Below are 20,055 nucleotides of genomic sequence, written 5' to 3'. Positions count from 1 at the left end.
TGAACTCAGAATAATAAAATACTTCTTTTAGTAAAGTTTATTTTAATATCCTGTGTTTGCAAATGCTACTTTTAGAAAGCTAGCATTTGCTTGTCTAACCATTTCAGCCTGCCTCTGCTAGGATGTGTATCTGCTGTCTGGGTTGTGCGAGTGACAGAGTTGGGGCATGACAGGTGGTGGATGCAAGGATAACACCTTAGTGGGAGGTGGGAGTGCCCCTAGACTCTGAATAGGGCTGTGCTCTGCCACCACAATGCTGGCTCCACCTCATGGGGAGCGACTGATGACTCAGCCCGAGACCTGGCTCAAGAAGAGGGAGGACTGTCAGAGTACTCCTGGCTGTTCCTGTCATCACAATGCTGGCTCCACCTCCTGCGGAGCGTCTGATGTGCCTGCCCCTCACACTGAAAGGAAAAGCCAGGAACAGCACAACAGAGTGCTTCAAAACTGAAAAAGGCCCCCCCTGGCATCAAAGAACAAAAAAAACTGAGTATAAGTATAGGAGTCATGCTCCCAAGAAACCTAAAGAGGACTTTGCTGACTTGTGCTTGAAACTTTCTCCAAGGGCTTGATTGAGCATGCCCCCTGACCTGAACCTCAGGACTAGTGGGATCTCTGTGCCTTGGCTCATCTGTGATTGAGCCGTGTGTTTCCTCCCACCGGAGGCAAGACTGCGCCCCCTTTGCCCCCCTCCTAGAAGTGTGTCACTCGGGAGCTTGCCTGCCCTTTCACCCGTTGAGAGCCTCGCTCTGCCCAGAGCCGCTCTCTGCCCCTCGTGCCAGGCCATCTGCTCCTTTGCCACTGTTCGTTACTGGAGGACTTGGAGTGCTCGTCTACCCCCTCCCGCCGGAATCCTGGTCTCCCCGAGCGCACATCGATAGCCTGGACAGCCGCCCGTGCGCTGTGATCGCACCCGGCCGCCTCGCTGTGCCCTCTGACCTCAGGAAGAGACCGGGCCGCATAACCAAAGGACTCGCCACCTCTACAGCCCGTATTGGAGGTCTCCGTGCCGCGCCCCGCCATCTGGAAGCCACCCGCTGTCCAAAGACTCCAAGGTACGTCTGACCTGAAAAGCGCTCTACGACGCGTCCGCCTGCCTGGCCCAGCAGCAGACGTCGCGCACTTCCCAGGACGAACTGCACACTACGGGTGGGTGCCCGCAACGTCTGTTTTCCCCGCTATTCACTGTGCGCCTTCACCGTGCCCGGTACGCCTATCTGCCGCCTGACCGCTGGTAGAGTTCGGCGCGTACCCGGGAAAAGCTTCCCCCCCTCTTCGCATCAGCGTGCGAGTCGCAACAGCCCAGTACGACTCGTACCCGCCTCTAACATCAACAGCGCTGTACGCGGCGTTGCGCGGGAAGCGTGAGAGTCGTCAGGCCTTCGCTCCCCGGCCCATACGACGCGCAGGGAAGCTCTTTAAAGCGGACAGCCGGTACGGTCCGTGCCCCAGTGCCCGGATAAGGTGCCCGCAGTGTGTAAAAGTAGTTAAGACATACAAGGACTACAGAGAAGTAATCTACAAATTGAGAAGAACACTTGCCATTGTTTCACATCTGGTGGCCAAAGCTAAAACGTTAACAGAGGTCTTGTAATTTTGCCTGCATAGATATATATATATTTTTACATAAAGTATTCGTATTTTCACATAACCAATGACTGGTGTCCATTGTGGGGGGATTAATGTATTTACTGTGTGTACTTACAAATGCTTAACCATAACGCCTGAAGTTTAGCCTTGGCTGCTCACGCCACGCACCTAGACGGTGAGCAAGGGTAATTCTGAAAGGGTCATCCTGCGCCCTGACTTAGAGGAGAGGGTCCCTGCTTGTCACAAGTGAATACTTGCGCCAACCAGAGACCCCCAAATCTAACAGTTTCGGTTTTCTGACAAAAGTCTGTCTGTCCCTGAATGTTGAGAAGATGGCCATGTCAGCACCACAAACCGTTTGTTGATACCATTTGCAGGGATAACACCAGACGCTTTCTTCTGCAGTACTTTTTTCCCCATTTAAAAATAAATAGCTATATTTTGGCTAATTTCTGGGTCCCCTTCAGGGGAATCCACAAACTCTGGGTACCTTTAAAATCCCCATGAGGTTGGAAGAAAAGAACACAAATGAATTGTGGATACCTTATGCGGACAAAAAGTTACAGTGGCCTAAGCACAAACTACATAATAGTAAAAAAAAAGCTTAGTAGACATGTCGGAAACCGTGCAGGGGGGGAGGGATCCGGGTGGGATGGAGTTTGGGATAGTTGGGGGGGGGGACAGGGGAAGGGAAGGGGGTGGATGAGCTATATACATTGATCCCGATGCATTGATTATAAAAGTAATGATGGATTGCATTGTTGTGTATGTATGCTGGTGTCCTGCAGATACCTCTGGGGTACAGGGGTTTGCAACTTTGTGTGATCTATCAATAAAATATGTTAAAAAAAAATATTTAAAAAAAAGCTTAGTAAGTGGATTGGGGGGGTTTAAAGACTTCTTTCATGTGCTCCATAATGTTATCAGCTCAACACCAAAGATGGCATTAAATAATAGTGGTAATTTCCACGTTTATTCACCAGGATTCAGCTGCTGGACTCTGACAGAGGCCTACAGGCCAAGGGTAGGTTGTTATAAAGCCCCCTTGCTCTGCTTTGTTCCCCTCAATACGGCATCTAGTCTTATGGGCCACAAAAAGTTTGCTTGATCCTTTGTCTTTCGCTGTGATTAACTCTGCTTCGGGTGTCAAGCTCTAATCTACAGGACTAGGCCGAACGAAGATTTTTCTGCAACATTTCACCAATCTAGCATTCCCAAAACAAACTCTGGAGGGAGAGAGACATCCGCACATCTGTCTGTGCTACGGAGAGGAGGGGTGGGGGGGGGGTCTGTTTGCATAAGCAGATTTCGGAAAGAATCCAACATATTTATCTGGTTATTCTAGAGGGTCACTAGTCAATATTGGTGGGTTTAGTAGGGCGAAATGGAGACCTGACATGGAAACTCCGAGAGGTGACCACACTTGTCGACCTCTTCATTCACTATGAGACATTTGACTTCCTGTATCAGCTAGCCCCAGGGTAAAGGACTTGACACTATCATGGGATATTATAAAGAGAGATGCAGAATCGGTCTTTGTTACGTTTTTGGAAATCCTCTTTCCAAATTGATTGATTTCAAGGACTCTGCCTAGGTATTTATCGGGAGCATGTGTTTCCAAACAGAGACAACCCAATTACCTATATTAAACAATGGGACTCTTGCTGTTTGTGAATGGTACGAGGCGGAATGAACTTCCAAGGTGGTATTCTTATCGAGCGTTCACAACCATAATCAAGAGCAGAAAGACCACGGTTCCCTTCCCTGTACTACTCATTCATTCTTACAATCTTCTGAAAATCTCTCTTTTTGTGGTAGATTCCTGAATTACTCCATAGACTTCCGGAACCTCAGTGGTAGGGGCACAATAAAACCAAATAAGTGGTTGCTTGAATAATAGTCGTACAGGTCTGACATACTTTCCTAACAAAGGATCGATTTTTCTCTCTCCTTAGGGCAGAGCAGATCTAGAACTATGGCACTGTGCCCATGTGTCACAGCAGAACCTACACAACAACCTGAAGTGGATTGTCACATCTGAAAAAAGGCTCTTAATCAGAAGCCTCTGCATTTCTTCACTTTGTGCTTCTTTTCAACTCCACATGTAGAAAGAAAGGCATGAGGAAGGTGTGCATCGTAGGCTGGAGTAGTTCCTAGACCAATGCAACCATTTTTGTATTGAGCATTTGGGACAATTGTCTCTAAAATGACAGAATTCTCCCAGGTTGAGGCAATCAATCTGATATTGAGTTGCCCAGCTGTTTAGTTACAGGACTATACCGTACACTGGGTAAACCAAATAAGAATGGAGCCTGGAATATAGATGTAACAAGCCCCCCACAGTGAAGATTCTTCGGTGAGTTAAAGAGTAGTAGGAGGGATGGCATCTCTGTGACCCTCACACTAAGGCAATTAATCTATGGACTTCCTTCTATAGAAAGTTCCAAACTGGGGTGTCATGATTTGGGACATTCTCCTCTGGGACTTTCAGCTCTATGACATTTCTCTTCTGGGTATTCTTTAGATCTCTAATCCCTTGGTGTCTTGTATCTCTGTTTTTCAGGACAAGGTGTTATCCTTCAGTGATAATAGGGCAAAATGCTGAAGCGGTTGTGTTATTTCCTTGGTGCTTATTGTTGGTTTCAATCGTTTCAGAGGAAGCAGATAATATGATGCTAAAATAAACATAAGAACTCTAGTGAAGGTAACAGTACAGTCAAAATTATTGAACAGAGTTCTTACTTTTCCCGAGGACCTAATGATGTGCAGTGGGCATGAGACATCATGATGAAAGATTGGAGGAGGGGCATTGGAACACTGATCAACATAGACCTTAACATCAAGCATAACCTCTGTGGCAAGTAGTGCCAAAGATTGTACTGATGTCAAACAGGAGGTATTCAAAACTAACCCTGTTTAACACCTTGGTGACAGGCACCTTGACATTGATCAGAAGCAATACTGATGTTAAAGTTAGATTGAGGGTGGGCGAGCTCGTGTCTCAGATGTCCAGACTTGAACTTTGACTGCTCAAGAAGAAAACTCATACTTTTATGCCCAGACAGAAGAGGTGAAGCCACCTGTAAAGCATGCCTCAATAGATGATGCAGTTCATAACAGTATGATACGGATATGTCATGATTTTCATTTAGTATTTTTCCAACCACAACAATAAGACCAAACAAAGAGAGCTGGCATGGTAGCCAGAGAAAAGAGATAAGAGTTACATCAAGTGGAAAGAGAAATATATTTCCTAACTCCTGGAAAACATTTGGAAAAATAAACAGATTTCCTAATAAGCTGGGTGCACAGAAAACTCAACAAAAAAAGAACTTTGTAATTAAAAGAAAAGCATGACAAACTGTCTGTGCTACATGATTGGACTGAGCAGCATCTGGAATTCTAAAACGTTTCTATGCTGTGACAGTAAAATATAGACACACCAATTTCCTCTATTTTTAAAATGCTTTTCTCAGTCACATTTATTTTTATGACTTTTTTGTTTTAACTAGTTACACTGAAATTAATGTCAAAGGAATGTTGTCTTGCATATGCATATCCTTTTTGAAATATTTGAAATTATATATATATATATATATATATATATATATATATATATATATATATATATATATATATATATATATTTCACAATGTGTTTTCAGAAACTGTGCAAATGCAGATATTCTGTTTGTGAATATCAGAGATAATGACAAGAAATTAGCAGTTTACTGTAAGTAAACGCTCAGCCCTGGGGCAAAGGCATACAAGGTTTGTGTATTGTAATAGCTGTGTTATGTAGCAGAGTTACAACTAAGGAGCACAAATAAATTGTGCCTAAAATAAAGCAGAGCACATGGAGCAAAAAGTTTAAGCACAGGTACATGGAACGCTACAGCAGAGTTAAATTAATGCCGCACAACAAGATCTTGTTCTATAAACATGCCCAGAGGAACAATTATAGAGTTCATGGACAACAAGCACAAAGTATATGTTTACCGTACATAGATTCACTTGATGAGGGCCTGTGCTGCTATAGAAGTGGATGTAAACTAAGCACAATTAAACTGTACACCGAGGCATGCACTTTAATAATGGTGTATTTGTCTCATAACCCAGTGGCACACGTGGATGAGCCAGGATGAGGATGCTAGGTGTGATGGAGTTAATAAGGAGCACACTCAAAATTGACATTATACCTCCTTTAAGAAAGGCGAGTCCACTTGTAGGTACTTGGACACAACATAGAGACAGAAAAGGTGGCGGTCGATTCCGGAGCCAGTCATGGCATTCCTGTAGAGCATTTGATGTTTATCTGCAGCAACCTTGAACAGCTTGAGGCGATCCTCATTCTAGTGTTGAGAAGAAATTATAAAGACATTAAGATTAAGGTGAACATGATAGTGTTTACAACATGTCCAAAAGCACTTTGTACCTCAGAGGCAAAGGAGTTGTCTCCTGTTTTTACACCCTACAAAAAAGAAATAAGCTAAAATAAGCACTGCCCTTCTTAATAAAAACAGAGTTGCACTCCTCAGAATAAGGATATGTATTATGTCTGTGTCTCTAAGTATAGGGAATATAGACCGGTCAACAAAACTCTGGCATCAGAGAGGTTGCCTGTCTCTTACTCTCAGAACGAGGATATGAACACTGTACGTACATATCATTCTAGGTGAAGTAGTGTCTCTTCTCGGTGCCCCTTAGTATAAGGAGCAGTCTTCTTTGAGTTTCTAATGGTCAAAAGTACAAGTATCTATTCAAAAAAGACTTTGTCATCTTTCTTCACCTTTCATAGTAAGGATGCGTTTTGTCTCAACCTCTCCTTTTCTTTACATCTGTATGGGTAAGTAACTGTCTCTTTTCTCGAGTGGCGAGCCCTCAAGTCACTGTAATTTTGATAACAAGGGCTACCTCTTCTCTTTGACTACCATGACACATGTGTAACTGTTTTACCAATGCTCTCCCAGATTAGTCCAGTGCTTAAACAATATAACTCACCTTTTGAGATGGATCCATCATAGCCAACACAAAGTTTGAGGATTCAACAGTGCAAGAACGTACAGTTTCAGTTCTCCCCTCTCGGAAGAGGCGAGTCATAGAGGCTTCATATGTGAGACAGAACTTCCCTTTGTCCTGGGGAGTAGAAATAGGAGCAGTATTACATGTCTGAAAGCTATGCACACCCAACTATGCATGCAACTGTAATTTGCACCCTGGATACACATACTTAAATGTTTATGATCTCAAAACAAAAAAGCAAAAAAAGATACAAACTCTAAATCAGGCAAGAAAAACGAATACAAAACCAAACATACAGTGTATGTTCCCTTCGCCCATACCAGCGATTATAAATATTTTTTTTCCAACATAGGGGAGGCAGAATAAATTCTAGTTAAATACGTTTTGGCGTAAAGCATGACCAATCTAAGTGTCAAATCAGGCACAATAATTGCAAAATGCATCACCTATGTAGCAGTCAAGTAAATGAGAGCTAATATTAAAAGGCCACCAATGGTACCACTTTGGGATAAAGGATGCTACCCAGTAGACAATATACATTTTAGTTCTTAGTTTCCGGGACAAAGTTTACCAAATATCGTGAAAGGCCTCCATGAACAGCATATAATTTGCAGATATGGATCAAATTAAACTGACACTCTGATCATACCTTTGCAGCTTTCAAAACATCAAATGGGGTTTGAGGCCTAACTGGGGGTAGGAGCTATAACAAAAATAATACAGGATTCCGATGCCAAATTAGCCTGTAATTTACTAGCCCAGTAGCTAAAACGGATGCAGTGAATTTCCAGAAAACCAGTTTTAAGTGAAAGGAAACAACTGGATCAAAAGGTCATCTGTTTTCAGCTGACACAGAACAACGAGATACTAAAGATGCTGCCGGATGACAAACAACTGGGGGAGACAAGAGAATTGGACACATTGAATCTGGGATTTTTTTTTTAATGCTCATGGCAGCTAGAAAGACCTTTCAGAAGAATATCTCAGTAACACAGTTGGACATTGTCCAACAAAAACTTGAAAGGATTAACAAACAAGTTGCTTACTTTCGGTTATGCTCTTTCTGGAGGAGAGTATCTAGTCGCAGATTCCTCACCTTTCGAATACTCCCCAGGTATCCGTCTGGACCCGGAAACTTTTCCATGCTACCTCTGTGCACCGGAAGGATGCCCTGCGTGTCTATGCTCTGAAGGCATTCCGCACTGGAAGGGATGTGCAGGGTCAGGTGCCAGTCCCGCAAGCGGACATCAAATGCTTTCGAGACTATCAGCGCCCCTGGACGAGGAGCCCCAAAAGTATACTGATAAACCAGTGTGCAGATTCCTAGGCTGTGATCCTATTAATGGGTGGAGTCCAATCACAGACTGGGGACGATGGGAGAGTCGGTGAGGAATCAGCAGCTATATAGAGTCTCTACCAGAAAAAGCATTGCCAAATGTAAGTCACCTATTCTTCTGATAGATTTCTAGCTGCAGATTCCTCACCATTTGATTAACTATCAAACCAGTACTGAAGAGGAGGTGGGCTGTGAATAGACTCAAACCAGAAAGTCCTGCAGGACCCAGTGAGCAAAGTGCCCTTCTTGGCAGACTTAGGTGTCCAGACAAAAGTGCTTCGTGAACGTATGTATGGACGCCTACGTAGCTGCCTGGCAGATGTCTAGGACACGGACGTGGCAAGCCATTGCAGTAGTGGCAGCAGCTTTGGCCCTGGTGGAATTGGCCAGCCCTTCTAGGGGTTGCTTCTTTGCCAGTGCGTCGCAGATCTTAATGCAGAGCACAATTCAATGTGTAATTGTATGCTTCTGCACAGCCTTGCCCTTTCACGCTCTGACAAACACCACAAAGAGCTGATTATCCGCCCGGTGGTCTTTGGTACGATCAATGTAGAAACAGAGAACAGAAAAAGCAAACAACGGCCGACCAAGGTTGAACACTTCAATTACACTTGTTTCACATATTTTGGTTAGGTGCAGCTACTCCCAGCATCCACCGTTGATGAATGCCAATGTTTCAAGAAAGTTCATGGGAAAAGAAGGTGCAATCAGAGAGAAGTCAATCAAAGTTGTCATTTAAAAACTGGCACCCAGCCAACGTGTTTCGCTCCCTGATGCCAAAGGAACTTCGTCAGGGCTTGAAAATAAAATGAGGATTCAATATTTGAACATTTATCAGTGTTGTCCCGAGATTAAAGTCTCATCGGAGTAAAGAGCACACATGTAAGCTTGTGCAACTTGTAATTTTCTGTGGAAAAAGAAGGTTGGGAAGCCATGTAGGAAACTCATGAACATGTTGAACAGAAAGGCATCACTCAGGGAACCCAGTCCATGGATATTCAAAAGGCCAAATTATGGCACTTGTTTTCCATCTACTGATCAAGATTTAGAAGAAGAGGGCCAAACTACTTTTCTGTGAAGCTCCTAATCATGAGGGGAGTCAGCAAACCTATGCAGGAAATATTAGCTGTTCAAGTTTGTGGGTCGACATACTGATGCTCTTTGAAAGAATCACACTCTAGTCTAGGTCTTAATCACACACATCATACTTTGGCATTGGTGGTGTGTTTTATTTGTAGGGGGGAGAGAATATTAAGTACCTTTGTCTTGAGAAGAGAGAAAGAATGTTATGGCCTTTAAATGGTTCAGTCAAAGTTCCAATGGGGTTTGAAGCCCCAAAGAAGCTGTCCTGCAGGACTCTGAGAAGTCCTTATGGAGATCGAAGCGGCAAAAAGCAACTTGACAGGAGACTCTGTCCTGTGTTACACCATAGGATGTTGTTTTTCACCAATAACTTCCTTACAGTCTTGTAGGACTAGGTTTCAGATTTCTGTGTCCAATGAATTCGTAGATGGGAGTTGAACCATTCTTAACCTGGCAAAGGGCTTTGGGAATCATCCTCAACACATTCCATACCATATTATTATAGATTTAAAGCATCTATTAAACAGTAACTCGTAAACATTATTCAGGCCTTCTCAACCTCAGGCAGTAAGTGAATATGATTAGGCTTCTGCCCACAGAAGAAGTCGTCAGATCTTAGAGCACAAATTCTGCTACACACATAATGTACCTAGATGGGGTGGAGGTAGGTTGTTTTCAAATAAATACAATGTCTCAACATTGAAGCCTGTAGCTTCATTTGGCAAGTCACCTTGCACATATTCAGAGGTAATTCATTGGAGGTAATAAGTTCTAATTCTGGTATGCTTTGTAGATGAAATGTTTGTGTAAATAAAATGAGGGACACCACAGCCCAAAGGGAGAGAACTCCGTAAAAGACTATCATGTCACAAATATTTCCTTTTGGAGAAACAGCACTCCATACTGATTCTACCAACTATTCATTCATAAATTCAGAGTTAAAATGTTAATCACCATATACGCATAACCCCAATCTTAGTAAGAAAAGTACCAAAAATGATTTTAAATATTTTTTTTTAAAGATTTTATTTACAAACATTACAAATGGTGTATCAAAAATAAGGACCATTCTGACAAAAATATATCACATGAGGAGAGTCATTCTCAAATATTCAAGGTAAAAAAAAAACGTTAACACATCAAATTACAAATAAAATCAACAAATTAATCACAAAAGAAAAGAGAGAAACAAGATAACTACATCTGTCTTACCTTATGAAAGCAATCGTCTTTCAACTAGAGTTGGTTCGGCAGTCGTCCGGACCCAGTCACCAAGTCACCCTCGAGACCAATCAGTTCAATGTAAGTTGAGTCGCCCTCCTTATCTGGCTATAGGTCTCATGGTAACGTGGCTGAACTTAAAAAAGCTTCCTACACACTTGTTTCACTGAGGGGGGTTACCCCCACACCGTTTTAGTGGAACAATTGACTTGAATCTAGATGACTGGTAAACCAACTATAGTTGAAAGACGATTGCTTAGTGGGCAGCGTTGGGAGAGGATACATTCAGTCTGTGCAGAAAAGAACTCAAGGATAGAACAGGAAGCATCAATGGGATTGAAAGAACGTTCAGGATCATAATATTCCTATCCGTTCCCTCTGATCCAGACCCCAATTCTCAGTTTCCTGTAGCTCTTGCTTCACTTCTACAGCAAGTAGCAGTCAACCATGAATGGTCCACCAAGGTTTCCAACCCACTGTAAGGAGCAATTCTAAAACGAAAGAGCCAGTGGTGCCTACTGGCAGCAACTGGCATAAACTGAGCACTAGACAAAAGAGCATCATAAGATCAAAATGTTCTACTGTTCACTGGAAGGCTTATATACAAATTAACAGTACTCATCTTGGTTTCAGAAGGCCTGATAGGTGCTACATAAGTATCTAAAGTCCACAGAACTCAGTGGATGAAAGCAAGCCTTCTCTCATTTCAAGAAAACTCTAATAGATTTTTAGAGCTCAACTTTGTGGGCAGAGCTTGCTGGGGAGAGTCAGTCAACCTCAGTGCTCAGGAACCACTGCACTCCCAGGCAGTCATTATTGCCAATGATCAGAGCAGCTAGGCTTGCACAAACTGAACCCCAGGAGCACCCCGAATAACCCTATTGCACCCAAGACATTAAAGGGGAAGCACCTAAAGACATCTAAAAGAGAGCAAAATAAGGGAACAGACACTTCTATACAGAATGCCCCATAGATGCTGTTTTGCGAATACTGAAATAAAAAACAAAACCCCCACAAATATGTGTGTGTGGGTGTGTATATATATATATATATATAAAGAAATGCGTTACTTACCTGTAACAGCAGTTATCCAGTATTGGTGTCTTTCATAGATTCACATGCCTGAATCATTCCCCGTCGTCGAGACGGGAGCCTCCGGTAAATAAAAAAGTAATGTCCATAGACATACATAGAGAAAAAGGGTCTAAGGGCCTCCCCTTAGTAGCCTTTCCTTGTCCTTATGTAAAAAGGACCAAACTCTCACAGTCAGCCAATCAGCTCCGACCTCCCTCTGGAACCTTCCTGGGAGGAGCCTCAGTCCCTCAGATTTTCGTACGCACCCAGCTAGGTTGGCGTAATATAGTCCGAGAGGGAAGCGAGTCCTTCCAGGGGAGGCGGGAGGGTTGCATGTGAATCTATGAAAGACACCAATACTGGATAACTGCTGTTACAGGTAAGTAACCCATTTCTTATCCAGTATTAGGGGTGTCTTTCATAGATTCACATGCCTGAATCAGAGTAGCTAGCAATCATAGTAGCACATTCGTAAAGTAAAGTTGCTCTGCCGTCATGTTAGATAATGCATATAAACCATACAACAATGAGACAGCATCGAGAGAATAACATCAGAGCAAGAATGTGCATACCTGGAAGGCGGGATGTAGGAAGGCTCACCTTACTGAAAGAGATGGCGAAGCACCGCCTGGCCCACTGCCGCATCCTTCTGGAGTTCGATATCAAGGCAGTAGTGTCTGGCAAAAGTATGCGGTGACTTCCAGGTCGCCGCTCTGCAGATGTCCAGGATTGGCACTCCTGCAAACAGCGCTGCTGACGTGGACATCGCCCTGGTGGAATGAGCAGTAACACGATCATTCAGAGGCCGGCCAGCCTTGTCGTGGCAGAATGAAATCGCAGAGGAGATCCATCTGGATATGCTTTGCTTCGTGAGAGGCAGGCCCATTCGCGGTCTGCTGTATGCCACGAACAGCTGCAAAGACTTCCTGAAAGCCTTAGTCTTGTCCAGGTAGAACTTTATGCACCTCATAAGGTCCAAAGAATGCAGCGACCTTTCCGCTGCCGTAGAAGGGTTAGCAAAGAAGGACTTAAGGACTATTGGTTCATTGAGATGAAAGTCCGAAGGTACTTTTGGAATGAACTTAGGGTTTGGTCGCAGTACCACCCTGTCCTGTCTGAATTGCATGTATGGCTCCTGAATGGATAAAGCTTGCAGTTCGCTAACCCTTCTGGCAGATGTTAGAGCAAGCAAGAGTGCTGTTTTCCACGAGATGTGTTTAAGAGATGCACGATGAATGGGCTCAAACGGGTGACGCATGAGTTGGTTGAGTACCAGATTAAGCTGCCATGTAGGAGGTACTTTCCGAGGCCTCGGAAAGGATCTGTAGAGCCCCTTTAGGAATTGTTTGACCAGTCGGCTGGACCACAGAGAAGGTCCTGTGACCGTTCTGGTGAACCTCGAGATAGCCGCCAGGTGAACCTTGATGGACGCATGCGCTGGTCCTGACTGAGCCAAATGCAGGAGGTATGGCAATACCTGTTCAGGGGTGATGGCGAGGGGCCGCAGGCCCTGGTCCGAACACCAAATGCAGAACCTCTTCCATTTGAGAGTGTAGGTCTTGTTCGTACTGTCTGCCCTTGCTTTGGCTAATACATCCCTGCAGTCTTGTGGGATATTCAGGGCACCGAACTCTCTGTGCTCAGGAGCCAGGCTGATAATTTGAGCGACTGGAGGTTCGGGTGTTGCACCTGTCCGTTGGACATCGTCAAGAGGGTCGGGTGTTGTTTCAGGCGGATCGGTGATCTGATGGAGTCGAAGCAGATCCAAGAACCAGTGTTGCCTCGGCCAGAACGGGGCAATTAGGATCAGGGTGCAGGGCTCCACCTTCATCTTCCTGAGGAGCCGAGGGATCATCGGGAATGGAGGAAATGCGTACGCAAAGGCGCTGGACCATCCTATGGAAAATGCAGTTCCTAGTGATCCTTGTTGGGGATGCCAACTTGCGTAGCTTGGGCATTTGGCGTTCCTCTTGGTGGCAAACAGGTCGATGTTCGGGACTCCCCATAGAGAGAAGATGTGAGTCAGAGCACTGTCGGGTAGTTCCCACTCGTGGTAGAGGGATTTTTGCCTGCTTAGGGCGTCTGCGATGGTGTTGTCCTTTCCCGGGACGTATTCCGCTTTGAGCGGGATACCGTGCATCACTAGCCAGTTCCAGATCTTCTGCGATTCGCGTGAGAGAGAAAGCGAACGCGTTCCCCCTTGTTTGTTTAGGTAGTGCATCGTCGTGGTGTTGTCTGTCCTGACGAGCACCGGGGAGTTCTGGATGCGGGGCAAGAAGGCCTGGAGAGCCAGATACACGGCTCTTAGTTCCAAAAGGTTTATGTGGAGCGATTTCTCCTGAGTGTCCCACTTGCCGCTGATCTGAAGTTCCTGGAGAACAGCGCCCCATCCCTCTAGGGAGGCGTCGGTGGTTATCACTAGAGGTGACGCTGGAAGGAGAAACGGTAAGCCGACAGTTAGATTTCGGCGACGTTTCCACCATTGCAGACCGTTGGACATTTTTGGTGTGATCCGAATAATGTCATTGAAGGAGCCAGTACTTTGAGTCCATTGGCTCGTGAGTGCCTCCTGTAAGGGCCTCATTCTGAGTCTGCAGTGCGGGATGAGGAGTATGCAGGAAGACATCATCCCTAGGAGTGAGGTGTAAGTCCGAACTTTCAGGTGCGTCTTTGCCGCCACAGCCGTGGCCAGGGATAAGATCTTGTCCGTCCTCTCCTTCGAGGGGAAGGCTCTTGTGGACTCCGTGTCTAAGATGGCCCCTAGGAAGGTGATTTTCGTTGTGGGGACCATGCAGGATTTTTTGAGATTGAGCGTCAATCCCAGGCTCTGAAAGAGATTGGTGCAGGCGTTGGAGGATGTGACTGCGTCTGCAGGCGAGGGTGCTTTCACCAGCCAGTCGTCGAGGTAGGGGAAGACTTGGTGGCCCAATTGACGTAGGAAGGCTGCCACTGGCGCAAGGCACTTCGTGAAGATACGTGGCGCAGACTTGAGGCCGAATGGCAGGACCTTGAACTGATAGTGACGGCCCGCCACCTCGAATTTAGGAATTTCCGGTGACTTCTGAGGATGGGGATGTGGTAGTAGGCATCCTGGAGATCTAAGGATGTCATGAAATCTCCTCTTTCTAGAATGCCCAGAATTTCTTGAATTGTCACCATCCTGAACGATTGGCTCCGTAGGAAGGTGTTGAGCGCCCGGAGATCCAGGATGGGCCTCCACTTGTTCTCTTTTTGCTGTACCAGAAAGAAGTGGGAGTAGAATCCCTTCCCTTTTGAGGATGCCGGCACTCTTTCGATTGCCCCTTTCTGTAGCATTGTCGAAAGTTCCTTTATAAGCTGGCGCGGGTGTTTGTGCGTCCGCCTGCGTGGGGGGGGTATTGGGAGGGGTGGAGGTGAATTCGAGAGAATGGCCGAATTGAATAATTTGAAGAACCCACCGGTCCGTGGTGAGGTATTGCCAATTGGTGAGGAAATGGGTCAGCTTTCCTCCAATTTGAAAGGATGGAGAGGGTGGTTGGACTGGCTGGAGTAATCGGTCACTGGCGGCCGCCAGCGCCCCCTCTTGTTATTTTTACCTCTGTAGCTAGATCTTCCGAACGAAGATTGGCGGCCTTGTTGCTGTTTGTTTTGGTATTGGCCTTTGTGATTGTATGAAAACGAGGACCTGTTCTGATAGGAGCCTCGATAGGAGGACTGACCTCTTGCTCTGTTGCCCCGAAAGGACTGGTTTCTGGACTGCAGAGTACCCAGTGCCCTTGCCGTGTCCGTGTCCTTTTTAATGGCCTGCAGTGCCTCGTCGATTTTTTCTCCAAAAAGGTGTTGTCCGTCGAAGGGCATGTCCAGCACCTTCGATTGTACTTCCTGGCGGAATGATGTCGCTCTTAGCCATCCTTGGCGTCGTAGGACAGCAGCCCCCGCCAGTTGACGGAAGCCTGTCATGGCTGCGTCGATAGCACAGTCAATCAGTTCCGCTGCTGAAGACTGACCTTCCATTAGTAGCGCCTTCACCTCACCCTGGACTGCGTCAGGCAGTTCCTGTACATAAGAGGCGATGTCCTCCCAGAGCTGGCGATTGTAACGCCCCAACAAGGCAATGGAGTTTGCTACCTTGATGGTCATGGCCGATGTGGATGAGAAACGTTTCCCAATCGTGTCAAGTTTCCTGCCCTCCTTGTCCGGGGGGGCGGACAGTGGTGAGGAAGGATTGCGGGAGTGTTTCTGGGCTGCCTGTGTCACCACTGAGTCTGGTTTGGGGTGACCATTGAGGCAAGCCGCTGCCGTAAGTGGTGCTCTGTATTTCTTGTCTAGGCGTGGAACAACCGCCTGTACAGAAGCAGGTGTTAGCATTAATTTCTTTCCTTGTTCCCACAGAAATTCAATAATTGGAATAGTTTTTGCTGATTTGTGAGTCTGCTCCTTAAAATCCAGTAAGAAACCGTCCATTTCTGTCGATTCCACCGTCATATGGAATCTTTTCGCTGCTCTCTCCACAAGCTTGTGGAAGCCGGCAATGTCCACAGGTGGGGAGTCCGCATGACGCGGTTGTGGTGAAGCGGGGGATGACGCAACATATTCATCCTCTTCATCGTGGTCAGAGTGATCCTGGTCCGAGTGGTCAGCGTGTACCTCCTGGACCTCCCCGTCCTCTAGTTCCTCCTCCTCCTCATCATCGTCCGAAGAGACCACCACCTGAGGTTGTACGTCATGGTGGGTTTGAGGGTGATGCTGAGATTGTTTCGGGGCGGACACCTGAGCTTGGATGTTAGGTGACTGATCCCCCTTGTCCTGAGGCGCATGAACGTTAGGGGTATGACCGCCTCTGTTTGACTCTGGAAAGCGTTGCTTGTAATCCTGTACAAGGAACCTTAAGTCATCAACAAGGGTTGCAGGCAAGCATATCATGGGGGTGACTTCCGTGCGGACACTAGTATGGATAGAGTGCTCCTGATAGGTGAAGTCGTCCTGCTCCTCGTCAGTGCTTTGGCATTTAATGTGCAGGTCCGAGACCGAAGTTGCGGGATCCAGGTGGTCATCCTCTTCGGATTCTTCGCTTTGGAAGATTTCCTGAGGTGGTTGCTTCTCCACTTTGCTTGGAGACGTCGTTTCTGGTGTAATTTGTGGTTTAGTAGGCTTTGTAGACTGCACAACAGAGCCTGTCGTCGTCGAGGGAACCGTCGACGGCGGTAGCATGAGGGTCGATACTTCCACCAGTTTCGATTGTTTCCATGACTCTGGCATTGTCCCCTTCGACGACGAGCCCTCCGTCGACGGTGTCGTCGTCGAGTCCCTCGTCGACGGAGTCTTCGTCGACGGTGTCGTCGTCGAGTCCCTGGTCGATGGAGTCTTCGTCGACGGAGCCGTCGCTGACGAGCCCCTTGCCGACGGAGTCGTCGACGAGGTCCTCGTCGACGGTGGAGTCGATGATGGGTTCTTGGTTGTCGACGACTGTGAAGTCGTCGTCGACGTCTTCGTCGACGGTGCTTTCGTAGACGACGTCCTCGTCGTCGATTCTCTCGTCGACACCTTGGTTGTCGACGGTGGGATGTTGGATAACTGCTTCGACGATGGGTTCGTCGACGATGGCGTCGTCGATGGTGTAGTCTTCGTCGTCGACAAGGTCTTTGTCGTCGATGATGATTTTAGGCTAATAATTGAAGAAACAGGTCTACCTGAAGATGAGGAGGACATAGTCGTCGTCGTCGACGCTGAAGGCGACGAAGCCGATGTGGTAGACACTGTGGTCGTGACTGAGGTAGTCCTCTGGGCTTGTCTAGAGGACGGAGCAGGTTTATTAAAGGTTTTATCCTCCATAGCAGACACTGAAGATGTCGCAGATCTTGCCTCTGAAAACTTTTTGTGAGTCTTCGCAGGAGGAGTGTCTGAGGGGCCCGGGGAAGATACCCTAGGCCTCTTTTGAGAGACTGCTGATGCCCTGGAAGCACTACTCACGGAGGAGTCCAGGTGGTCTCTGTCCTTAAGCCTGTCCAGCCATATAAGAAGGCGACCTTCCCTGTCTCTCACAGTCTTTTTAGGAAAAGACCTACAGATCTTGCATTTGTCTGAGACATGGTCCGGGTAAAGGCAATACAAGCACAGGTCGTGCTGATCATCCACATGAATCCTCTTCTTGCTACAGGAAGAGCATGCCCTGAACAGGGCTTTCTTCTTCGAGTCAGACATGGAAAAAAGCAGTTGAAAGAACACACTTACTGCCAAGACAGTGTAGTGAAGTCTTCTTTGAAGAGTTGAGGGTTTAGAGAACACTTTCAAGAAAGTTTGATGAATTTTGAAGAATCCTGAGGAGAGCTCAGGCTGGAGACTCCCTAGCACAACGTGCGGTAGAAAATCTGAGGGACTGAGGCTCCTCCCAGGAAGGTTCTAGAGGGAGGTCGGAGCTGATTGGCTGACTGTGAGAGTTTGGTCCTTTTTACATAAGGACAAGGAAAGGCTACTAAGGGGAGGCCCTTAGACCCTTTTTCTCTATGTATGTCTATGGACATTACTTTTTTATTTACCGGAGGCTCCCGTCTCGACGACGGGGAATGATTCAGGCATGTGAATCTATGAAAGACACCCCTAATACTGGATAATATATATATATTCATAGTTGTTCTACTGCTTCTAATTTCTCTCGATGCAGTATAAATCAAGCAGCACCGCTGGGTTAGAATTTCCAAGTTGTATATAGTTTTCCATAGCACCATTAATGCGATTACACAGGGACAGACGATGCGTTTCGGCACTTGCCGAACACACACACACACATATTTACTGAAAAAAAAACAAAGTAGGATGTCATAATTCGGTTTAGCTTTCACTTGTACAAAACTACAGAAATGAGCAGTTATAGTTACCTGAGAGAACTATAACCTACGCCCCCGCAATGAACAAATCTATGCAAGCCCTTTTTGACGCTCTGGCTAGTGCTTCCAATGGTGCCTTGACTAACCAGTCGTCTAGGTAAGGAAAAACTTGATGTTTCTGTTTCCTTACGACAGCCGCCACTGGAGCCAGGCATTTTGTGAACACTCTTGGGGCTGATTTCAGGCCAAATGGCAGTACCTTGAATTGGTAATGTTCTCCTGCTATCATGAACCAAAGGTACTGCCTGTGGGAAGGATGGATGGGGACATGAAAGTACGCATCCTGAAGGTCTAAGGTAGTCATATGATCCCCCGGGTTCAATAGTAGAAGGATGTCCTGAAGAGAAACCATCCTGAAAGATTGCTTCTTGAGATAGGTGTTCAGTGATCTGAGATCCAGAATAGGACGCCATTTGAGGATGTTTTTTCTGACTAAAAAGAATCAGGAATAAAATCCCTTTCCTCTTTGGGAGTTCAGCACCGGTGCTATTGCTCCCTTTCGGAGCATTGTCAGAATCTCCTTCTGGATATAATGCAAATGGTTGACCTTGTGATGCATCGGTGGCGTACAAGGGGGTGTTTGTAAAAATTCTAGAGTGTGGCCGAATTGAATAATGTTGAGGACCCACTGGTCCATTGTTATTTCCTGCTAATTTTGAAGAAAGAGAGCAACCTTTTCTCTCAGGGGAACATATGATCCCAGTAGAATCGGTGTAGCCGGAACTTGAAGGTTGTCTTTGTCGTCGGGCGTTGTCTTTCCCCTGACGACCTTCTCTTCCTTTTGGAGTGCATTTGGTATAACCTCCAGATTGTCGCTGTGTATACTGCTGACGGTAGGGCTGAGAAGAGGTGGTATAAGAGGAATATCTCCCTTGCTGATATCCTCCTCTGTAAGATGGTTGACCCCTACCCTTAGAGCCTCGAAAATGATCTTTTCTATATTGTAGAGTGTCCAAAGCTTTAGCAGTATCAGTATCTTTTTTGATACTTTGAAGCGTGTCATCCACATGCTTGCTAAACAAGTCTTCCCCGTTGAAAGGAAGATCCAAGATTTTATTCTGGACCTCTGGTCTAAAAGCTGTTGCTCTCAGCCATCCTTGTCTGCGCAGCACTACTGCTCCTCCTAGAGACCTGAAAGCCGTTGTCGCTATATCCATAGCGGAATCTATGACTTCCGCCGAAGTCCTCTCCCCTTCTTGAAGAATCTTCCAGGCTTTTTGCCTCTCCGCTTCTGGCACACGGTCAATATATGGTGACAGGTCGCACCACATTTGCCTATCGTATCTTCCTAGGATGGCCAGGGCATTCACAGCCCTCACTAGCAGAGCGGACATCGAGGAGAATATTTTACCCGCATTGTCCAGATTCCTTCCCTCTCTGTTTGGCAGCGCCGTAATCGGAGCAGACGGTTCCTCGACTTCAAAACCACCAATGTCCTCTGGTGGGGAAGCTACAGGTTTTGGTGATGGAGACGAAAGTGAAGGAATGAGGTAATCTTCCCACTCCTTACTAGGATCCGTAATCTCCCCCTCTTTCTGAGCATCATCAGTAGTGTCAGGATCCTGTTGAGCTCTTGGTGGCGGAGATTTAGGGAGAGGTTCTGGCAAGATCTCCCACCTACGCACTGCCGTACCTGGTACAGAGTGTGGTCGAGGATAATCTCAGGAATTTCCTTAGAGGCCTGAGGTGCAGGATATCTTTTCTTATAATCCCTAATCATGAATTGAAGATCCTTTAATAATGAAGATGGTACACTTGTCATCTCCTCGCGTTGTTCCTGGTGGTGGTGTTGTTGAGGATGATTCTGAAATTCTTCATACTCATCCTGCGAGTCTTCCTGGTATTTTACCTTAGATTTGATGGGCT

At 46.2% G+C, this 20,055-nt stretch overlaps 1 protein-coding gene across 2 annotated transcripts in view; it reads right to left on the bottom strand.

The window, feature by feature from the left end:
- LOC147701481 (carnitine O-palmitoyltransferase 1, liver isoform-like) overlaps positions 1–20,055 on the bottom strand; it is a 459,588-nt gene that overhangs the window by 88,139 nt on the left and 351,394 nt on the right. For both annotated transcript variants that reach the window (XM_086930153.1, XM_086930154.1), the window contains exons 12-13: positions 6,592–6,726; positions 5,790–5,942 (exon numbers count right to left, since the gene is read on the bottom strand). In XM_086930153.1, the coding sequence (XP_086786279.1) occupies positions 5,790–5,942; positions 6,592–6,726 (288 nt within the window). The remainder of the gene's footprint in view (positions 1–5,789; positions 5,943–6,591; positions 6,727–20,055) is intronic.

Source organism: Lissotriton vulgaris, chromosome 7, assembly GCF_964263255.1.
Source record: "Lissotriton vulgaris chromosome 7, aLisVul1.2, whole genome shotgun sequence".
Classification (NCBI taxonomy): Eukaryota; Metazoa; Chordata; class Amphibia; order Caudata; family Salamandridae; genus Lissotriton; species Lissotriton vulgaris.
The sequence above is the reverse complement of the archived record's forward strand: the minus strand, read 5'-3'. Positions and strand labels throughout refer to the sequence as shown.